This window comes from Coffea arabica, chromosome 10c, assembly GCF_036785885.1.
Source record: "Coffea arabica cultivar ET-39 chromosome 10c, Coffea Arabica ET-39 HiFi, whole genome shotgun sequence".
Taxonomy (NCBI): Eukaryota; Viridiplantae; Streptophyta; class Magnoliopsida; order Gentianales; family Rubiaceae; genus Coffea; species Coffea arabica.
The window spans coordinates 50716656-50736953 of NC_092329.1; the positions used below are offsets into that span (position 1 = coordinate 50716656).

The following is a 20298-nucleotide window of genomic DNA, read 5'->3' on the forward strand; positions in this document are numbered from 1 at the left end:
CATAATTAAACCAAGAATACAAAGAAAAGATACAAATAAGAAGATAAAAGTAAAGAAAACTTCTCAATTTCCCTTGCTTCGATCTCTGTCTTGATCTTCCTCTTTGATTCTTCCACGGTTCCTCCTTGATCTCTCAAGAAAGGAAGATGTAAAAGGATGAACTAATACTAGCCTAATGGTTTCTCTCCTAAAAAATGACTAAAAGAACCCCTATTTATAGTTTCTTGAAAATATATACTAAACAGGGTAAGAATAAACTTTATTAGACTTGAAAAATTACATTTTCACCCATTTTTCCGATAATGACAGGCCCAATGACTGGCGGTGGTCATTGGACCAAGTTCAAAACACAAAAGAATTTGAAGATGTCTGACACGAAGTTCCTTGCAATGTCCGGTGCCAGTTATGGATCTGTCCGCGGATCGGTACAGATCCGTGCGCATATCACTTTTGAAGCCCAAAAACACCATCAAAGAGACCAAATCAGTTCTTACTCAAAACATGAAAATTGTAACTCTTTGAATTAGCTTTCCAATGCTGAAGAATCAAGTCATTTGGAGTATAGATGTTGAGATATACCTAAAATACCGATACCTGATCGTAAGAGCATCGCGGCACAACTATGCTTCAGTAATTTGAATTTTTGACTATGAAAACATGAGAACCAAACTTTGATGTCTGCATAAGATTTGCAGAGCATTCCCTTAGGTTCAAACTAAATCAAGAATTATGTCAATTCAATTTGTGTAGCTCAAGTTATTGCCAAAATACTAAAACATGTCAATCCTGTCAAATCCCTTTCTTTTGACTTTTTCCTTTTCCATTACTACTTCATGTCACATTTTTAGTCCATTTTCTTTCCAATTAAGCTTTTCACCTATTAGAATAATATAAGAACAAAATTAAGTAGTTTCTACTCAAAATAAAGCCCAAATAACATTGCAACTTATACATATAAATTCACTATATTTTCCACCCTATCATTGAGCTTCTGGAGGAAGTCTATCATTCTACCAAATTAAACTTGAACGGCTTGGCAAATTGGAGGTTCCTGTGGTTGTAGGATACAGATAATGATACCATTCCCCCTTATGAGTCATGACAGGTAATTTGATGGTCTTGCTCTACTGGTTTGCAGCTAATGCAGACAAACTCTGTGCCACATGTGGATAAGGATTCATTGCCAGAAAATTTAACTATAGAATTGTAGATCACCGACGGAAAGATGGATATCATTGTAGCCTGGATTCGAAGAGCTTGCCTTACAGTTTGTTGACATGTGGAGGCATGCATACTCCAGGAAGATCCAGGGGTTCGGTGAACCATGATCAGTTGACCAGGTAAACAGCCGCCATTGCTTGTAGTTGAACGAAAAGCATTATAATTTCAATAGTAATTCCTTTAGCTGTAACTATTTCTCTTCCACCAAAAAATAGAGCATACATAAGGATTATAGCATATAACTCCATTGATTTTTGATCGAATGGCTGACCAAGATTTAAGAAATTATTGCTAATTTGGCTATTTCAATCCTAATCATCAAGTGCATGTTTAACCATGTTGTAGTAAGCACATTGCCTGAGCTGGTGATATACTTTCAGTGCTTGCTCATGTCCAACAAACACTTGCCAGTTTAACAAAGCTACCCCGCAGCCCAGAAGCATAATTAGTATAAAAAGGAAAAAGCAAATTTCTGCTACAAGATAGTTCTTATGCAAATTTCCTTGTCAATCATTAATCAAGTTCCATGATCATTTTGAGGTACTATGTAGGTAGATTAAGTGAAGCCTTGTGACAATTAATAATTCCGCCATCAGAAATAAAATTTAGGCTTTCTCCTTAGGATTTGTGCTTTTGCGCTGTGTACAGCCAACAATATGAATTTCTAACTATATATTATGTGCCACCAAAACCCGCAATATAGACAGATCTTTTTTGCTTCATATAGAATAATGGAGCAAGAAAATTGGACCCTAAGGAAAATTAGAATTACATCAGAAGGAAAAGGCAGGTGGGTATAGAGAGACTTTCTGAACAGTATTGAGGCGAATTCTCAACGTAATCACTGTTTCTCCTCTGCCTTCATTTTGGAAATCCAATGTTTAGTACTAAAACGAGTTGGAACTTATAAACAAAATTTTCAATTAAAATTGATACTTCCATTCAAGAATTATTTCAACAATGGCATTAAAGCCGAAACCAAGATTTGATCTGAATGTTGTTGTACACCGAAGGAACTAAAAGATTAGTCCCTTGAGCTTGATAAAGTGACAGTCTCCATGAACTCCTCATCAGACTCAAGAAGACTCATGTAATGTGGTAAAAGGCATATCTCCAAGTCCATGCTTCCACCTCCTTCGATTCCCGGATATAGGGAAACTTTCCCATCGAACTTGTTTGCATAACCACTTCGAATTGCCACCGCTTTCCCTAGGCCAAATTCATTGCCGTACATGTTGAACCTTGGAGAACTGCCCATCATTATGCTGCAAGGATCAAAGAACTGAGCAAGTTGGTAAATGAAGCGCGATTGCAGCCATGATTCAACCCAGTCACGAACGATTTCATCTGTATGGTTGTGCACTGCCAGATGCAATTTCCAGGCAGACCATCCGAGCCCGCGATCAAGCAACTCACCAGCAGCAGCAGTTGCTCTCACTGTCTGAATACAGTTACCTACATATTCCCGAGGCACAGGCGGATGCAATCTTGTCCTGTTATTGATTGCCAACCGACAGCTTGTTTCCTGATCAGGTGAAAAATTTCGAGTCCTCGTGATGCACCTCCAGACATGAGCTGACAACGCCTGCAATGAAGAAATCTTGGTGGTGTGGGAGGATTCAGCATTTGCTTTAGCTTTCAGTTTAGCCAATGACTCTGATGAGAAATGGAAGACTCTTTCCCTCATTTGGGGTGCTTCATGTCTTCGTACGAATTGATCATGGTGGGTGAATGGAAGGCTAAGTATTGGACCATGCCCCTCAGGAAACCAATGCTTGTGGATAGGTGGTCTGGAGATGGCTATCTTTTGCCCCTTGGCACTGAAGATCTCGGACCATGTGTTGAAGAAATGCCAAAAAGCTGTCCCATCAACAATCATGTGATTGATCGAGCAACCAATAAAGATTCCATCAATTAACCCGGTGACTTGAATGGTCAGCAACGGCCTGGTGTGACCGTCATGGTTGATAGCCCTGTCATGATCAAAGAATGATTGAACAATTTTTGGGACGTCAATTGGCGAAAGAATATCATCGATGGTCGAGTTCAAGGATGCATGAACAAATCTTGCCCCAGGACTATTGTTGCAATCAACATAGATGGAGTAAATTGGGGGATTTTCTTGTTTCAAAGTTGCAAGACGACCAGCTAATGGATAGAAATGATCCAGGGCGAGAGCAAGAGAGTCCTTGAGCTTCTCCAACAGGTCCTCCATCTGGTTTTCACGGTCGAAAGCTGGAGGCTTGGCAAAAAGAAGGCCCTTCTGAATGTAGTTGGCGCAAACCATTGCTAGATCCCACTGTGACAAGTAAATCGGTTGCTTTGCCTCTTCTGGTGTGTTTTTTGGTTTGATAAAACATTGTGAGATATGATGAATCCCAGGAGAACTCATTGCTGCTGCTACTTTAGCCATGTCTTTCTGTAATTAATGGCCCTTTGGTTTTTCCAGCTCTCTTCTCATATTTAAATGGTTGGGCAGGTAAAATCCACTTGGAATTCTCGGTGACATATTTTTCTATGTCAATCCAATGCCACCTATAGTATTGCACCAAATGTCCTGTTATTATTTACACTTTAATTTTCTAATAATTCAACTTGGTTTGGTTTAACATAAGTATAAATAATAACAGGACATTTGGCACACTATTATAGGTGACATTGAATTGACGTAGAAAACATGTTACCGAAGATCCCAAGTGGGTAACATCTGCAGAGTGGTTGGCCGTTGACATGGCCAAGTCTTTGGAAGCAGTTACTTCATTGACTTCAGCACCTTCCTCCGAAATTCAGTTCGTGGACAAACTGCACCGAACAATCAAGTCGCCAACCTTTCGTAAGTCATACGCCACCTATTAATAATAGCCAAATTAATCCCTGGGGGATTTGTTTTGTTTAGCCAAATCTTGTAAATCCTATTAAGTCTTGTATCTTATTAATATGGTAAATATTTCTTTTTGGGAAAAGCAGCAGCAGCGATGAGGCAAGAAGTTACTTAAATCAAAAGCGTTTAAAATTGTTGCCTGGCCAAGGAGGGTCAGTTTGGGGTAGGTAGGTCGGTTGGTGAGGGAACGGAGTCGGCCATCAACTTGTTTGCCCGTTCTTGCCCTAATCTATTCTCAAAACTAGAAGTGGCAAAATGGATATATGGTTGATAAATGGTTTTAGTAAAATGGATAGTGGATCAAATTGATCCAATCCAATTAAAACCATTTAATAAATGGATCTAAATGGATGTCATTTAAATGGATAGTGTAAACCATGATCCATCCATTTATCCATTTGCTCTTCCAAATCCTAAATTTAAGATCCAAATATTTTTTTCTAAAAAATACAGATCCCCAAAGTTTTATCCTTAAATCACCTAAAACCTTTTGGTAATAACAAATGATTGTACTATTACTTTATTTCAGTTCTTCATAAAATTAGTTTAGTTCCAAGAAAATTTAACTGCTGTGGTCAATTTAACCTTTCGTCATTACTTTAAGTATCATTTTGTAAAGTAATGAACAATTAAGAACTTAGCTATATTTTTATAACTTTTGAATGAATTGAATACGGCTTTACAGTGAAAAAAAGTTTACGTTTCCAATTTTTTGCACTCTTGTTCAAGAGTGATGTCTTGAATAAAAGTGGAGTTCTAATAAGAAATCTTATGTTATTTGACAAGTAAAATATTTTCGTCACATGTGCACGTAGTACCTAAACATATATAAAACTCCTTATTATACCATTGATATACAAGTTACCTTATATTACTTAGTAAATTAGGTATATATATATTTTTTGGATAGTTGGGTTGGGTGATAAGGGGAGAGGGATTGAAAGTATGAGGATTTGGAAAAAAAAAAAAAAAAAAAGGTGTCATTACATATCTTAACCAATGTTGCGGGGACACTCGTTAGAAAAATTCTTTTATAATTAAAAGAATTAAAAAAATAAAAATTATTTTGACACTGCATGATGCGTTCTCGCTTTTTCTTTACTTAAGAATATAAATGTTTGCAATCATTACTACATGAGAGTTTAATTAAAAAAAACAAGAGTAGAGACTAAAATATAATTTTGAAAAGTATGGAAGAAGTCTAGGAACTAGAAGCAAATAAAATGTAATTAATGTTATTGGCAACTTGGCATGTGAGGAAGTTATGAAAGAAAGAATAGGTGGTCCCACAAAATTAATTTGACATATGAGGAAGTTATGAAGAAAAGAATAGATGGTCCCACAAGATTTTATCTCACATTTTTATAAATGTGTTTTCTATTTTTTAAGTTAAATGGATGTATATGAATAAGATGGATAATCCATTTAAATCCACCAACATAATTGGATTTAAATGGTTATCCATTTAAAACCATTGAATTTATATGGATAATCCAAATCCATTTAAGGTTGGTTTATATGGATGGATTGGTGGATATGAATCCATTTTGCCACTTCTACTCAAAACTAAAGTGGTATTCCTAATTCTTTTTTGGGTAGGTTTGATTTTTCTGTAGGGATAATTGCAGAAACCTCACCTGAAATTTTTGACAATTGCACTGACCTCCCATGTAGTTTGAAAAATTGCACTGACCTCCCCGAAACTTACTAATCCTTTCTAAATTTTGTCCAAATGATTAAAATATTGTTTTAGGGAGTGAAATTAGAATTTTGTATTAGATTTACCCTTTGTGCTACATGTCCCATGAATGACAAAGTACTACAAATCAATTAACAATTAATAAACTTTAAGGGGTGTAGTTTATGGACAAATACGTATTATCCATTTAAAGTACCGGCTCTTTATAGATATTTTACTTTCAAACATTTAATTTATGATAAATATATCAATGTTTGTAAGTAAAATTCAAAAAGTGTTACAGTAATATTTTTACAAAAAGAAAATCAGTAGATTATCTATTTAATATAAATTAAATATTTTTTTAAAAAAATAGCCCATAAAGTATTAATTCTTTATAGTTTTCATCCATTAGATGAATAAAGTATTGGCTCTTTATTGGTTTTCATCCATAAATTCAAAGATTAAAAATTAAATGCTCATAAAGAGCCAACAGTTTACTTTAGGGATGGTTTCTGCAATTATCCTTTTCTGTATTACCATTTACCACCCACCCGTGCAGGACTTCGTAACAAGTTAGTTCAATTTTCAACATTAAGATTGCTTGACATGTCAATAAAATAACTAACTTGGTCAGACAAATAATGTTAGATAGTAGCTTTTACTATATTCGAGAGTACTATTTTCGATTTTCAAAGTACTTTCTTTTTGTATTTTACGGTACTAATGCTACTATTATTAATGATCTTTTGAATGCTAAACAAAAATTTAACAATTTATTTGACACTATATACTCATCAAATATGTCGTTTACAACAATTTCATCATCATTAATACAATGGTTGGACAAAATCTCATAACACTATCAAGATGGAAGCAGTTTTTATCATATTTAATAATATTTTTATTCAAACAATTGGACAGTATATTTTCAATATATTGGACAATACTACTTTTAGTATTTAATAGTACTAATATCATAGCCTATTGATCTTTTGGACATTTTAAAACTTGAGTTCTTTTTGGCACTTATATTCTATCACAAGGTTGCATTTTATAATTACTTTATGGCCATTAGCACATACCATGGGAGTGGAATATTAACATACTAGTAATTTAAAAAAGACAATTTTTACCATGCCTTATAGTATCTCTATTCAAACAATTAGATAGTAGCTCTTACAATATACAATCCTATTAAATTTTACTTTTCATAATACTTTATTTTTTATTGTTAACGGTACTAATACTGTAGATGAAAGATCTTTTGAACGCTAAAACAAATTTAACAATTGACTTGGCACTAATATACTCATAACATTTATCTCTTACAACTATTTTATGATCACAAAAAATCTTATATCCCATCTTACATAAAAGTCTTTAATTGTCTCTTGCAATTTGGTTTGTACTAACATAATCAATAACTTATAATATAAATTTTTAATGAAAAATAGAATTGCTGGTACCTTCTTATATATGAAATAATACAGCATGAATCTCAGTTTACAGGACTTTCTTTGTAGTCAAGGATATCATGGTATTAAAAAATATAAGTATATTTTTGAACAAACAAATTAGTAGTTATTTTGTTAATTTGATATCTTAGAGGATAAAACACATCTATCATGCAAATTGATAACCATAACCTATTATAGCAGGTTGCCATGTACCTGGGAGGAAATTTACTGTGTAGCAAACTCTACCATGACTAAACAACGCGGCATCCATAAATTGGATTTGCACTGAAGGAATGGTTCCTTTAAAATTACTGAAGAGGCTGTGGAATTTCCCTTGTGTAAAGCAGAGGGGCTGGAACAAAGTGGAAATCCAATCTGATTGTAAACTGATGGTTGATAAGCTCAAGGATAGGAATGCTAAAGACCCAATTACGGGGACTATCTTAGCTGATATACTGATGTTAAGCCAAGGTTTTGATGAATGTTACTTCTCATTTGTTAGAAGAGATGGTAGCTGTGTGTCTCATAAGTTGGCAAAATTTGCCATAAGCTTGTATGATGAAATTTGTTGGAAAGAATCTTTTCCAATATGGCTTACTAGTTTAGCTAAAAAAGATGTAAGAGCACTCCAACAGTGTAATTAGTTTCTGGAAATGGAATATGTTATCGTTTTGAAAAAAAAAAAAAAAAACCCCAGTCTTGAAATGTTTGTTTCTTCAACTAAATGTTAATAAGGATTGGTCATCTATACATCGACACCTAATTTAAATTTGAATTTGAATTTAAAATTTAAAATTTTTCATATTTATCATGTATTTAATTATAATAATGTATACACTGTCGTGCATATAAGATTAATTTTATTTATAAAGCCTTCCAAGCCATTAGATCAAATAAATTAAATGTAGCAGGAGTATTATTAATTTTAGTTTTTAAATTCGACTAATGGGGTATTGGTTGAAAATTGAATTATCAACAAATGACAAAGGATTAAAATATGTCCAAAGTCATCTGAATAATTAATGTAAATTCTACTATGATTCAATATTAACAGCTCACACTCAGGCGCACATTCAGTGCCATATTTTCTTGCTCAAACAACTACTACTATACTAGTATGCATGTCGGAGTACTATACAGTTGTCTTCATTGCTTAATTTTGCACCATGGAAAAATGAAAAGAAAAAAAAAAAAAAAAGCTTGATGAGGTAGTTATGAAGCACATCTTGGTTTTGGGCTAATTTCTTTGTTATTGCTGAAAAAAATATCTCAAAAATGTTGACCTGGCAAAGCAAAATTTTCCTGAAAAGCTTAATCAGCCCAGCAGGCGAAGCAAAATTATTTTTTTAAACTGTTGGGGTTGCCGGCCGGGCTGACTAAGTCCAGTTGCCGGTTGGAAACTTTCCTGAAAAGCTGTCGGGCCGGTTGCAATTTTTTTTTTCTTTTTTATAAGTTAGTCTGCCCGACGGCCAGTTAGGACCTTTCTGACATTCTACTGCCCCAGACTTACAACCAAGGTTTGTAAAATCGGAATCCTACGTAGGATCGATTTTAGTTTCACAGGATTGGATCGTAAGATCGGATCGTAGAATCGTAAGATCCTACCAAAAGCTCTTAATTGCAATTAAAGGTTGCAATTCTTTGATAAATTACAAATATACCACAAATATTTTCATTTATTTGCAAAATGGAGTTTCGCATTTCACAAATTTACAAAAAAATTGTAGGATCGTACGATCCTACGATCCTGCACGATCCTGCACGATCCTGCACGATCCTATGCGATCCTGTAAAAAATTAATATGATTTGCGACTCTACATACGATCCGGATCGATTTTGGTTATCCGGATCGTAGGATCGTACGATCCTACGATCCGGATCGCGATTTTGACAACTATGCTTACAACTAGCTTGCTTCCAATACCAAATGATCAAAGCTAGAAAATTTTTATGGGATAATTTCAAACACCTCCCTTGAGGTTTCTGATGTTTCACTAAGCATCCTCAAATTTAAAAAAATCTCACTTGGTTCCACTGCTTTAAACTTTTTGTAATAGTTAAAATCTATTTCAAAATATAATACTAAAAATCTCATTTTGGGAGAGAGAATATAATTTCATTTTTCAAATTTGCCCTTTTCTTGTGATTTCTTAATTGTCATAATACACGAAATTTATTGCTTAAATTTAATAAATTGATCGATATAGTTCTTTAATGAAATTTTAATATTTGAAAATTTTAATATTTAACATTTTTGTGTCATTGGTTCAGAAAAAATTTAAATTATTTAAAATTATGAATGATTACGGTACTCTTAAAAATAACTTGCAATAATTTATAACCATGAGAATACCTTTTTGGACTAACTTAAAAAAATCAAAACAAGTTTATATATAAATTTTAACATGTTGTATCATTTTAGTTGCCAAGCCGTCGATTTAGACAACAAAAATTAAAAATTCAAAAATATGTAAATGATTTATAAATTAGCTCAAAACACTTTACAATAAAGAAAAATATTGTCTTTGTAACTTGCGAAAACTTCAAAAAAGTTTTAAATATACACTCTTGGCATTTAAAAAAACTATATATTGTTAGCAAAATATATTATTTTGACTGTATTATTTTGATGTGACAAATATAGCTTTGACCATTTGGTATTGGAAGCAAGCTAATTGTACTCTTAGGGGCAATAGGATGTTAGAAAGGTTTCTAACTGCCCGCCGGTGCGCCCTGCAGCCCAACAATTTTTTTTTTTTAAAAGAAAAATTTCATGCGGCTGACAGCCTGGCAGCTTTTCAAGAAAATTCCCAGCTCGCTGCAGGGCCTAGTTAGCTCGGCAACCCAAGTTACCCAACAGTGTTAAAAAAAAAAAAAAAAAAAAGAACCACTTTCCTGTCAGGTCAACATTCTTGCAATATTTTTTTCAGCAATAAACAAAGAAATTATCAACCTAGTAGGCATAGTTTTATACTACTACTTCCCTGTCAGGTCAACATTCTTGCAATATTTTTTTCAGCAATAAACAAAGAAATTATCAACCTAGTAGGCATAGTTTTATACTACTACTTCCCTGTCAGGTCATATTTTTTTTTCAGCAATAAACAAAGGTTTAGAAAATATAGAATCAATATTTGCTGCCTTCTCAAGTGATCATCAAGTGGTGATGAACTACATCTTGATTTTGACAGCAATCAAGCAATTAAGGGCATGTTTTGATAGATTGCAAAAAATTGTTTACTTGTATTATAAACAGATTTTTTAACACATATTTTTATATTTTAAATCATTTTTTCTATCTCTCATTCACATCGTACAAAATGCTATAGTTCCTATCTTAACACACCAAATGTTTTGAGACATATTTTGTCTAATTATGGATAGCAAAATCACAATTAACTTGCCGGTCTGATTACCTTATGAGAGGATCAGTGAGAGTAGCAGATAGGTAGATCGCAAGGAATAAAATTAGGGTTAATACCACTTTGTCCTCCCAAATTTTGGACGATTACCCATTTCAGTCCCTAAATTTCAAAATGGGACACTTAAGTTCCTAAACTTATAAATACCTCCCACTTAAAGAAAATTATTAACAAATCCTGAAAGTCATTGGTGGTTAAAGTGTCCCATTTTATAAGGGTTTAGAGATTTAAGTGTCTCATTTTATAAGTTTAGGGACTTAAGTGGAAGGTATTTATAAGTTTAGAAACTTAAGTATCCCATTTTAAAGTTTTGGGACTGAAGTGGATAATCGTCAAAAGTTTGAAGGGATAAAGTGGAATTAACCCATAAAATTACCCCAAACTTTATAGGTACTCCAACTGACCCCACCTCCTTTTCTTTGAAACAGAAAGGCAAAGGCTCTTTGTTCGAATGCGTGATTGCGTCCGAACGTAATCGACTAGCAAGTGCTCCAGGACTCTATTATGTTTGTACTTTTTTTTTCGGAGGTGATAACTATTGTATAACCCATTTATCATAAGTTAAAGAAGAGGAAAAGTTTAAAGAGACTTTGTATTAAGAGTTAGTAAACACATAGACTTTATTAGATCAAAAGAATGCTTTTATATAACCTTCGAATTTTTTGCTGCAGATGGAACGTGAATCCTCACCTACCACCTAAACAAGGTCGTAAGACCCATAAGCTCATCCTTTCTATCAAGCAAGATTGATTAGGATTTTGAGAAGATAAATTAAGACGTACCTCGTAAGGGACAAAGTGGTTCTCTATTATGTTTGTACTTGATGATGGATAAAGTGACAAACGTAGGTCAGAGCGGAAAGAGGGACCAAGAGCCTCTGTATATCTTACATATAAAAAGCGGGAGTTTAGTTTAGGGATAGTGGCTTTGGTCCCCTATGGACACCTTGAGTGGGTGGACCATTTTGTGAATTCAATTGTGTATGCTATTGGTCAAGGTTAGTTTCAACTCTAACAATGTGAGACACAATATGGTCCATATATTTTTTGTGACTACATTAACCTTATAAGTCAATTATACCTTTTGTTTCTTCTATACTCTGTACTGATTGGGATGATATTGAGTGGGTGGACAATTTTGTGAATTCAATTGTGTATACTATTGGTCAAGGTTAGTTTCAACTCTAATCATGTGAGACAGAATATGGTTCAAATATTTTTTGTGACTATGTTAACCTTTGGATTCGAACCTCTAATGGTGTGCTTAAAGGTAAATATTTTTTACAACTGTTTAATAGTTGCATGAAGTAATATAGATGGTTGAATTGATTTTTTTGTATTAAATTAAAAGTTTAGTATAGAAAAGTCAGTGCTCTGAATATCTTAGTGATTAATTATAAAAAACTGGATCTTATCGGTAGTTACATGTATAAATTGAACTTATATTCCTTAGTTTCCCAAAAAAAGAAAAAAAAAAAGAGACTTGTACTCTTTAGAACAGCTGCTTAAGTGCAATAATTTAGTTATATAAACTGTACTATTTAATGTGTAGCTATGTTTGATTGATGAATAGATTTAATACTTGAAGTTGCACTACTTTAATATTGCTAAATCAATGATCATTAATCTTAATTGATTTCAATTCAAAATTAAATTACATTAATCGAAAGGGGATATGCACAAGTTTGGTGTATGTTTGTGTATCGCTAAAAAGTTTCAGCTTATTCAAGTCAATTTGTATCATCAAATTTCTCTTTTCAATGTTCCTTTGGTTTCTCAACTATGAGATTGCGTCTCCTAGATGGTTGCAACTTGCAATCTGTAATGTGTTAGAAGTAAATACCTTGCACGCAAATAAACCCTCCAATTTATGGATACTTAGGAAGTAAATTAGCTATGGAAATTATAAATTTTCAAATTAGCCGTCTGCTAATAACTTTCTTCCTATTTGGTTTGCTAATAAGTCAGTTTTGTTTGGGCGACAAATGCTATTGAAATATGAGATGCCATTTTAATTATTCTTGGTGATTAGGTTCAATGCCTTGATTGTCTAATTGTTTAGCTTTGGAATCACGTTGGTTTTCCAAGGTATTACTCAAATAACGATACTTTTTCCAAATAGCTCTCGACCAATGATGCAATTGAAAGAATGCACTTCATGAATGCAGTTTTAACAAACAATGCATTCACTAAGTATGACTTTCAGTCTTTGAAAAGAGATTTTAACACTCACTGTTCGGTAATTCTTTTAAAAAATCATTACTCCTTGAAAATTTATTTGGATTTTCAATCCCACATATGAGTATTGTGCATGCAATTTAAATTCTTTCAAAAAAATTTGGAACTATCTTTTGTAAAATGCAATAAAGGTATGTTTATCCTCCACGCCTTTAGTTTTCAAAACTTCCTACTAACTCTCAAATTTGGTACCTAAGTACACTCTTATTGCTTTACAAGCTTCACTAATCTATGAATATTCTGTTCCATTCTTTATATGCACAAATTCTTTTATAGCTTCCATCTGGGCAACATCATGCATGATGGCCCAACAAACTAGTAAATATTAAGATGCCTTCTCATTATGGGTCTTGAGTTATAAATGGACTCAACTTACTAATGGAATGTCATGAAAGAGTCTAGATACCTTAACATAGCTTTTTTTTTTTTTTTTTTTTTTAATTGACGCAGCGGGTATCCGAGCCTTCGGCCCGACTAATCCCACTGCAGACCTACAGAGCCCGTCCAAGGATGCAGATCATGGTAAACCCCGGGACTCGAAACCTAGTGGACATATCTCAAGAGGAACAACAGCACCGCCCGAACTACCTCGAGGGGGCTTCTTAACATAGCTAATTAATGGGATGTAATTTTAATAACATTATACGTCATCATGTAGGCCACATAACTATTCTTACAATTATGAGTTATGACGGGTAATTTTATGGTCTTGACTCTACTGAGCTAATGCAGACAAACTCCGTGCCACAGGAGGATAAGGATTCATCGCCAGAAAATTTAACTATGGAATTGTAGATCACCGACCCAAATGATGGACATTATTTTAACCTGGATTTGATGAGCTTGTCTTATAGTTTGTTGACATGTGGAGGCACGCATACTCCAAGAAGATTCAAGGGTTGATGAGCCATGATCAGTTGACCCGGTAAACAGCAACCAGTGCTTGTGGTTGGACGAAAAGCAGTAACTATTTCTCTTCCACCAAAGATAGAACGGTATATAAAGATTATAGAATATAACTCCATTAATTTTTGATCCAATGGTTGACCAAGATTTAAGAAATTATTACTAATCTGGTTAATTCAATGCTCATCATCAAGTGCATGGTTAATTCAAGCCTATTGCCTGAGCTGGTGATATACTTTCAATGCTTTCTCGTGTCCCACAAACATTCGCCGACCTGTTTAACAAAGCAACCCACAGTACAGAAGCATAATTAATATAAAAAGGACAAGGCAAATTTCTGCTAAAAGATATTAGTTCTTGTGCAAATGTCCTTCTCAATCCTCTTCAGTAGTCATTAATCAAGTGCCGTGTTAGAATATCTTAAACCAAGCGTTATTAGTTTATTTAATTATGCGTGGGTTTGACAAGTTCAATGCTTCCTTTTAGTTCTTAGTAATTGTGTCCAAGCACAAATTTGACTCTAAGTCCGGGGAGTTTCCTTTAATTTTGCTTAAGTCGTTTAAACAATGGTCAACTCTAAGTCCAAATAAGTTTCGATTTACAATTGTTATCTGTTTAGAAAATTTTGCAATCTATAAATACTACTGTTACTTGAAAGGTTGAGTTGAGTCAAGTTGTGAGATGGAGGAAAAGTTTCTAAGTTGATGTTTGTGAGTTATCATAAGCGAAAAATTACGACCTGATATTGTTATCGTTGAGTTTTGAGTTAATAAAATTATTAAGTATTTGTTTGTATGTTATCCTCCTCATCTTCCCACGTATTTTTGTATGTGTTAAAATTGTTTTCGCTGCACTTTTTTTTTTTTTTTTTTTTTTTGCCGCGCCAACAGTTTTGGGGTACTAGAACTATGTAGGTAGATGAAGTGGAGCCTTGTGGCAATGAATAATTCCCCAACCAGAAATGGATTTATCTTTTTGCGCTGCGCACAACCAACAATAGGAATTTCTAACTATATTAGATGCAGCCTAAACACGGACGATAGACAGCTCTTTTATGCCTCATACAGAATAATGCAGCCAGAAATTGGACCCCAAGGAAAATTAGATTTAGATCAGAAGGGAAAGGCAGGTATTGAGGCGAATTCTCAACGTAAATCGCTGTTTCTCCTCTGCCTTCATTTAGGAAATCCAATGTTCAGTACTAAAACGAGTTGGAACTTATAAACAAAATTTTAAATTAAAATTGATACTTCCATTCAAGAATTATTTCAACAAAGGCATCAAGGCAGAAACCAAGATTTGATCTGCATGTTGTTAAACACTGAAGGAACTCCAAGATTAGTCCCTTGAGCTTGATACAGTGACAGCCCCCATGAACTCCTCATCAGACTCAAGAAGACTCATGGAATGTGGTCGAAGGCATATCTCCAAGTCCATGCTTCCACCTCCTTCGACTCCCGGAAACGAGGAAACTTTCCCATCGAACTTGTTTGCATAACCGCTTCGAATTGCCACTGCTTTCCCTAGGCCAAATTCACTGCCATACATGTTGAACCTTGGAGAACTTCCCATCAATACGCTGCAAGGATCAATGAACTCAGCCGCTTGGTAAATGACGGGCGATTGCAGCCATGATTCAACCCAGTTGCGTACGATTTCATCTGTATGGTTGTGCACTGCCAGATGCAATTTCGAGGAAGACCATCCGAGCCCGCGATCAAGCAACTCACCAGCTGCAGCAGTTGCTCTCACCGCCTGAATACAGTTACCTACATATTCCTGAGGCACAGGCGGACATAACCTTGTCCTGTTATTGATTGCCATCATACAGCTTGTTTCCTGATCAGGTGGCAAATTTCGAGTCCTCGTGATGCACCTCCAGACATGAGCTGCCAATGCTTGCAATGAAGAAATCTTGGTAGTGTCGGATTCAGCATTTGCTTTAGCTTTCAGTTTAGCCAATGACTCTGATGAGAAATGGAAAACTCTTTCCCTCATTTGTGGTGCCTCATGTATTCGTACGAATTGATCATGGTGGGTGAATGGAAGGCTAAGAATTGGACCATGTCCCTCAAGAAACCAGCGCTTGTGGATAGGTGGTCTTGAGATCGCTATCTTTTGGCCGTTGGCATTGAAGATCTCGGACCATGTGTTGAAGAAATGCCAATAGGATGTCCCATCAACAATCATATGATTGGCAGAGCAACCCATAAAGATGCCATCAATTAACTCGGTGACTTGAATGGTCAGCAAAGGCCTGGTGTGACCGTCATGGTTGATAGCCCTGTCATGATCAAAGAATGATTGAACAATTTTTGGGACGTCAACTGGTGAAAGAATATCATCGATGGTCGAGTTCAAGGATGCATGAACAAATCTTGCCCCAGGACTATTGTTGCAATCGACATAGATGGAGTAAATTGGGGGATTTTCTTGTTTCAAAGTTGCAAGACGACCAGCTAATGGATAGAAATGATCCAGGGCGAGAGCAAGAGAGTCCTTGAGCTTCTCCAACAGGTCCTCCATCTGGTTTTCACGGTCGAAAGCTGGAGGCTTGGCAAAAAGAAGGCCCTTCTGAATGTAGTTGGCGCAAGCCATTGCTAGATCCCACTGTGACAAGTAAATCGGTTGCTTTGCCTCTTCTGGTGTGTTTTTTGGTTTGATAAAACATTGTGAGATATGTTGAATCCCAGGAGAGCTCATTGCTGCTACTTCAGCTATGTCTTTCTAATGGTTTTTCCAGCCCTTGGAGTAATGGAGTAAATGGCCCTAAAATATGCAGAATGCTTGCCGATTGACAAGTCATTAAAAACCATTATTTTTCTGAGTGCAGCAGTTTCCCCAGAAATTTCTCATTTGTTGACAAACTGCACTAAACAATCAAGTTGCCAGCTTGACCATCTATAAACAAATCTTCGGATACTTTGGACCAAGACAACCAATCTATAAAACTACACACATATATAGTTATTAGGATTTCAAAGAAAACTCGTACTGCAGGAACCATAAAACGTTTAAAATTGTTCCCTGGCCAGGGACCCTCAGTTGGGCTAGGCAGGCTAGTGAGGGACCAGACCCGGTGATAAACGAATGCGTGTCAAACTAAACAACATATTTGGTCTACCCATCATCTATCTTTATCACCTTTTGGCTAAACTACTTGAATACAGGAAGAATGTTTTCTCAATTCTCATATGACTTGGACTATTTGAGTCTAAACGTTGATATTACAATGAACACCCTTTATTTTTTTAATTTACAACAACACACCACCATCCCTTCACAGCTTCCCCACAGTCCTGACAGTGCCTCCTCCCCAAGCATTTACCCAACCCTTATCTCTACAATCTAATCATACCAAACCACGCACGGTTTTATTATTGAAGTGAGCAACAAAAGTCTTCTTGATCAGAATTCAAACATTTATTCATCCAAAAAAAATCTAAAATTTTGTTGTTGGTTTAAGATTCACCTAAATCAATAGCAACTCGATCATTATCAACCAAATGAATAGCAATTCACTAATTAATCATGATCATGGCAGCAGTTTCTCTTTGGTTCCAGTGACAATTATTACTAGCAATAGTACAGAAGCGTGGTCAGTGAAATAAACCCTGAGAAAAATGAACAATAAACAGAAGAGTTGTCGGTACCTGAAGAAGAGAAGAGGAGAGAAGAAATCATAGGCTAAGAAGATACCGAGAAGGGCAACCACCCTTGAAGAAAATCTCCAATCTCTTCGATTTAGCCTTCAGTGGTTTCTTATACCAAATGAATATGCACTTGGAATTCTTGTTAAATGCATCAAGAAAAGGATGGTTGAGGGCCACTTTTAATCACAAACACAAAAAAGTTAAAAATGAGATTGGTTAAAAGAGATTTGGATAGCAAAAAAACTAGAGGTGGAGCTGGGGAGCTGGAGGGACCATGGGAAACTGCGTTTGAGGGAGCAGGAGTAGCCAGCTCTGGGAAGAGAAAACGAATGCCATGTTATTAATTTTTCTTCATTTAAGGAACCAAAGACAGCATTAGAGTGAATACAAATTTTGACACATTTAGCTAGAATAATAAAAGTATATTTGTGCAATTGAATAATCCAAATATGTACCCAAAAATAAAGTGGTATTCCTATTTGGTATTTTGGACTACTAAATTGTGATAAAGCTTAATTTGCCTCAAATTAAAAAAAAAGCAGGTGAAATAAAAAAAAAAGGGTAAAGTACTTAATACCCCTTTGTGGTTTTATAGAATGCCAAATGACATGCCCTAAGGTTTTAAAATAACCACATAACTTCCCATGTGATTTTATGTAAGGTGAAAAATGAACGGAATGTACAATCAATTATATCGTTCATACCAAATGCGCTTTAAAAGGTCGCGTGATAAATCTTAATATCCAAGTAATTTCCTTGTGATTTATATAAATATCCACTTTATCTTCTGTGATTTTTGTATTTATCTGCATAATCCCCTTATACTTTTATGCAAGGTGGTTTAGCTGTCAATTGATTTAGTATTTAAATAATGACACTATTGGTATTTTAACTAACGGCATTACATAGTTATTTTGCGTCAAATTTTCACTTTATATAAAACCATAGGAGGTGAAATGAGCATTTTTAAATGTTAGGGGTCATGTGATAATAGATGAAACCACAGGAGGTTATATGTACTTTATCCTAAAAATAGATAAATAAGAAATAGAAAATTAAGAAGCATACTGAAAATGAAAAAACAAACAAAAAAGTGACATTGTGGTATGGTATTTTCTATTTCTTATTTATTTATTTTTATTTATGATAGGGTGTAATTTTATTATTTATTTTATTATTAATTTCCCCTATTACCTGACTCGATGTGAATTAATTGTTGGATTCTACTCATTTTTAGTATTTTGCATTTATTCAGGAAGTAGAACGATGATAACAGGGGGATACGCGGGGTAATCTAAAATAACCCTGGTAGTGTGTTATTTGGTTAGAATAAGACTCCTCTAATACGTAAGGCAATTGGAAAATTAAATCTTACGGGCGTATCTAGGATTATTTCCTAATTAGAGTAGTAATTAACGGGCGTACCTTAATCACCGACACAATAAGGAGGGGTTGACTGCTATCGCTTGTTTGGTAGTTATAACCTATTTATTGATAAATAATTGGAATTGCCTTTGCTTCGATGATCAATTAAATATACCATTGCTGAAGTTATTTCTTGGTTAGAGCCTTAGTTATCATTCATTTGATTTTAGTTACTTGTTATTTAATTTTTAATAGTTTCTTAGATTTTATTTGAATTTCTTTGATTGTCATCTTCTGCACAAAAACACCCCTTTTATTACCGTGGATTTGAAAAGAAACAATTACTCCCAATCCCTGTGGATTCGACTTTGCTTACCACTATTTACAAAAATTAACTTTAGTTGAGCAGGTTTTTATTATTGCACAGGTTGACAACCTGTCAATTTATCTTTCTTCTTTTTATATTTGGGGCAAATTAAGATTTATTATGATTTTGTAGGGCAAAGTACAATTTTTTAAAATCATCTCTTTCCTATCCAAAGGTAAAAGAAGAAAAGAAATGAAAGGAAAAAAGGGGAAAAAAAATAGTGAAATGGTGAATTAGTCAATTCATTAGTTTTTGTTTCACTTTTTGACATTGATCATTAGTTTCAAATGAAAAACTAATCATAATTTCTTTAGTCCAAAAATTATGAAAGGACTATATATAAATTTTAAAATATAGGAAAATAATGTAACAAAGCACCTAATCACAGGAAGATAAAAGATAATTCACTCTTCTTTTCTTGGGTGCAAAATGGAACTGTAAAGCAACAATGAAGCAATCAACAGCTAAACATAGACCTTGTGGGAATAATAACCTGAAAGGACTGGAAGTCCAGAATCTGAAAACACTGACAAGGATATCATAAGGGAATTGTCTTGGAATACATCCAATTGACAACTGCTTTTCTTTTCCTTTACAGGCTTTTGGAGAGTAGACAGAGAGTTTTTTTTTTTTTTTTTTTCCGAAAGAATGTAGAATGAATGATGAAGGGGCCAGCATATGGCAAAAGCTTCTTGCTACTTGCTACTGCATTGTCTTCAGTGTAATCGAAAGACCAACAAATTCCAAATGCTAACTGCAAGTACTAAGTAAGTTGATGACCCCAACATATGAAACTCACCACATTCTATGCGAGTATTTATCAGTATTTTAGTGTCTCGAGTACCATTGCTACTACTAATAGACCATTAGTAAGACGTCTCTCAAAAACAACTGAAGCTACCATAGCTTTCTTTTCATCACAGATTAGAATAATGCATTAGCACAACTGCTGTTCTGTACTCAGAATAAGGTCTAAATTACTCTCTAGCAGTTCGCAGTTGTTTCACTGATGGATGAAAAAGGATCAAAATCTACATTCTTTTTGTGTGGCATTAAATAGTTTTCATTTGCTTAATGGAAATTTCCAAATGAAATGACACATTTTTG

The 20298-nt window shown here is 34.6% G+C and overlaps 2 protein-coding genes across 3 annotated transcripts; both read right to left on the reverse strand.

Moving 5' to 3' along the window:
- Positions 1-2137: 2137 nt before the first annotated feature.
- LOC113713664 (uncharacterized acetyltransferase At3g50280-like) lies at positions 2138-3661 on the reverse strand. The gene has a single exon (XM_027237443.2). It carries the CDS (start codon positions 3632-3634, stop codon positions 2246-2248), a length of 1389 nt encoding a protein of 462 aa, XP_027093244.1. The 5' UTR covers positions 3635-3661; the 3' UTR covers positions 2138-2245.
- Positions 3662-14948: 11287 nt separating this feature from the next.
- Positions 14949-17838, reverse strand: LOC113714759 (uncharacterized acetyltransferase At3g50280). 2 transcript variants are annotated; one of them, XM_027238817.2, is made up of 2 exons: positions 17460-17838; positions 14949-16592 (listed from the first exon to the last, which is right to left on the reverse strand). In XM_027238817.2, exon 2 carries the CDS (start codon positions 16507-16509, stop codon positions 15145-15147), a length of 1365 nt encoding a protein of 454 aa, XP_027094618.1. In that variant the 5' UTR covers positions 16510-16592; positions 17460-17838; the 3' UTR covers positions 14949-15144. The 2 variants fall into 2 exon arrangements, with proteins under 2 accessions (XP_027094618.1, XP_027094617.1); XM_027238816.2 differs by having other exon boundaries at positions 14949-16757.
- Between the last annotated feature and the right edge of the window lie 2460 nt (positions 17839-20298).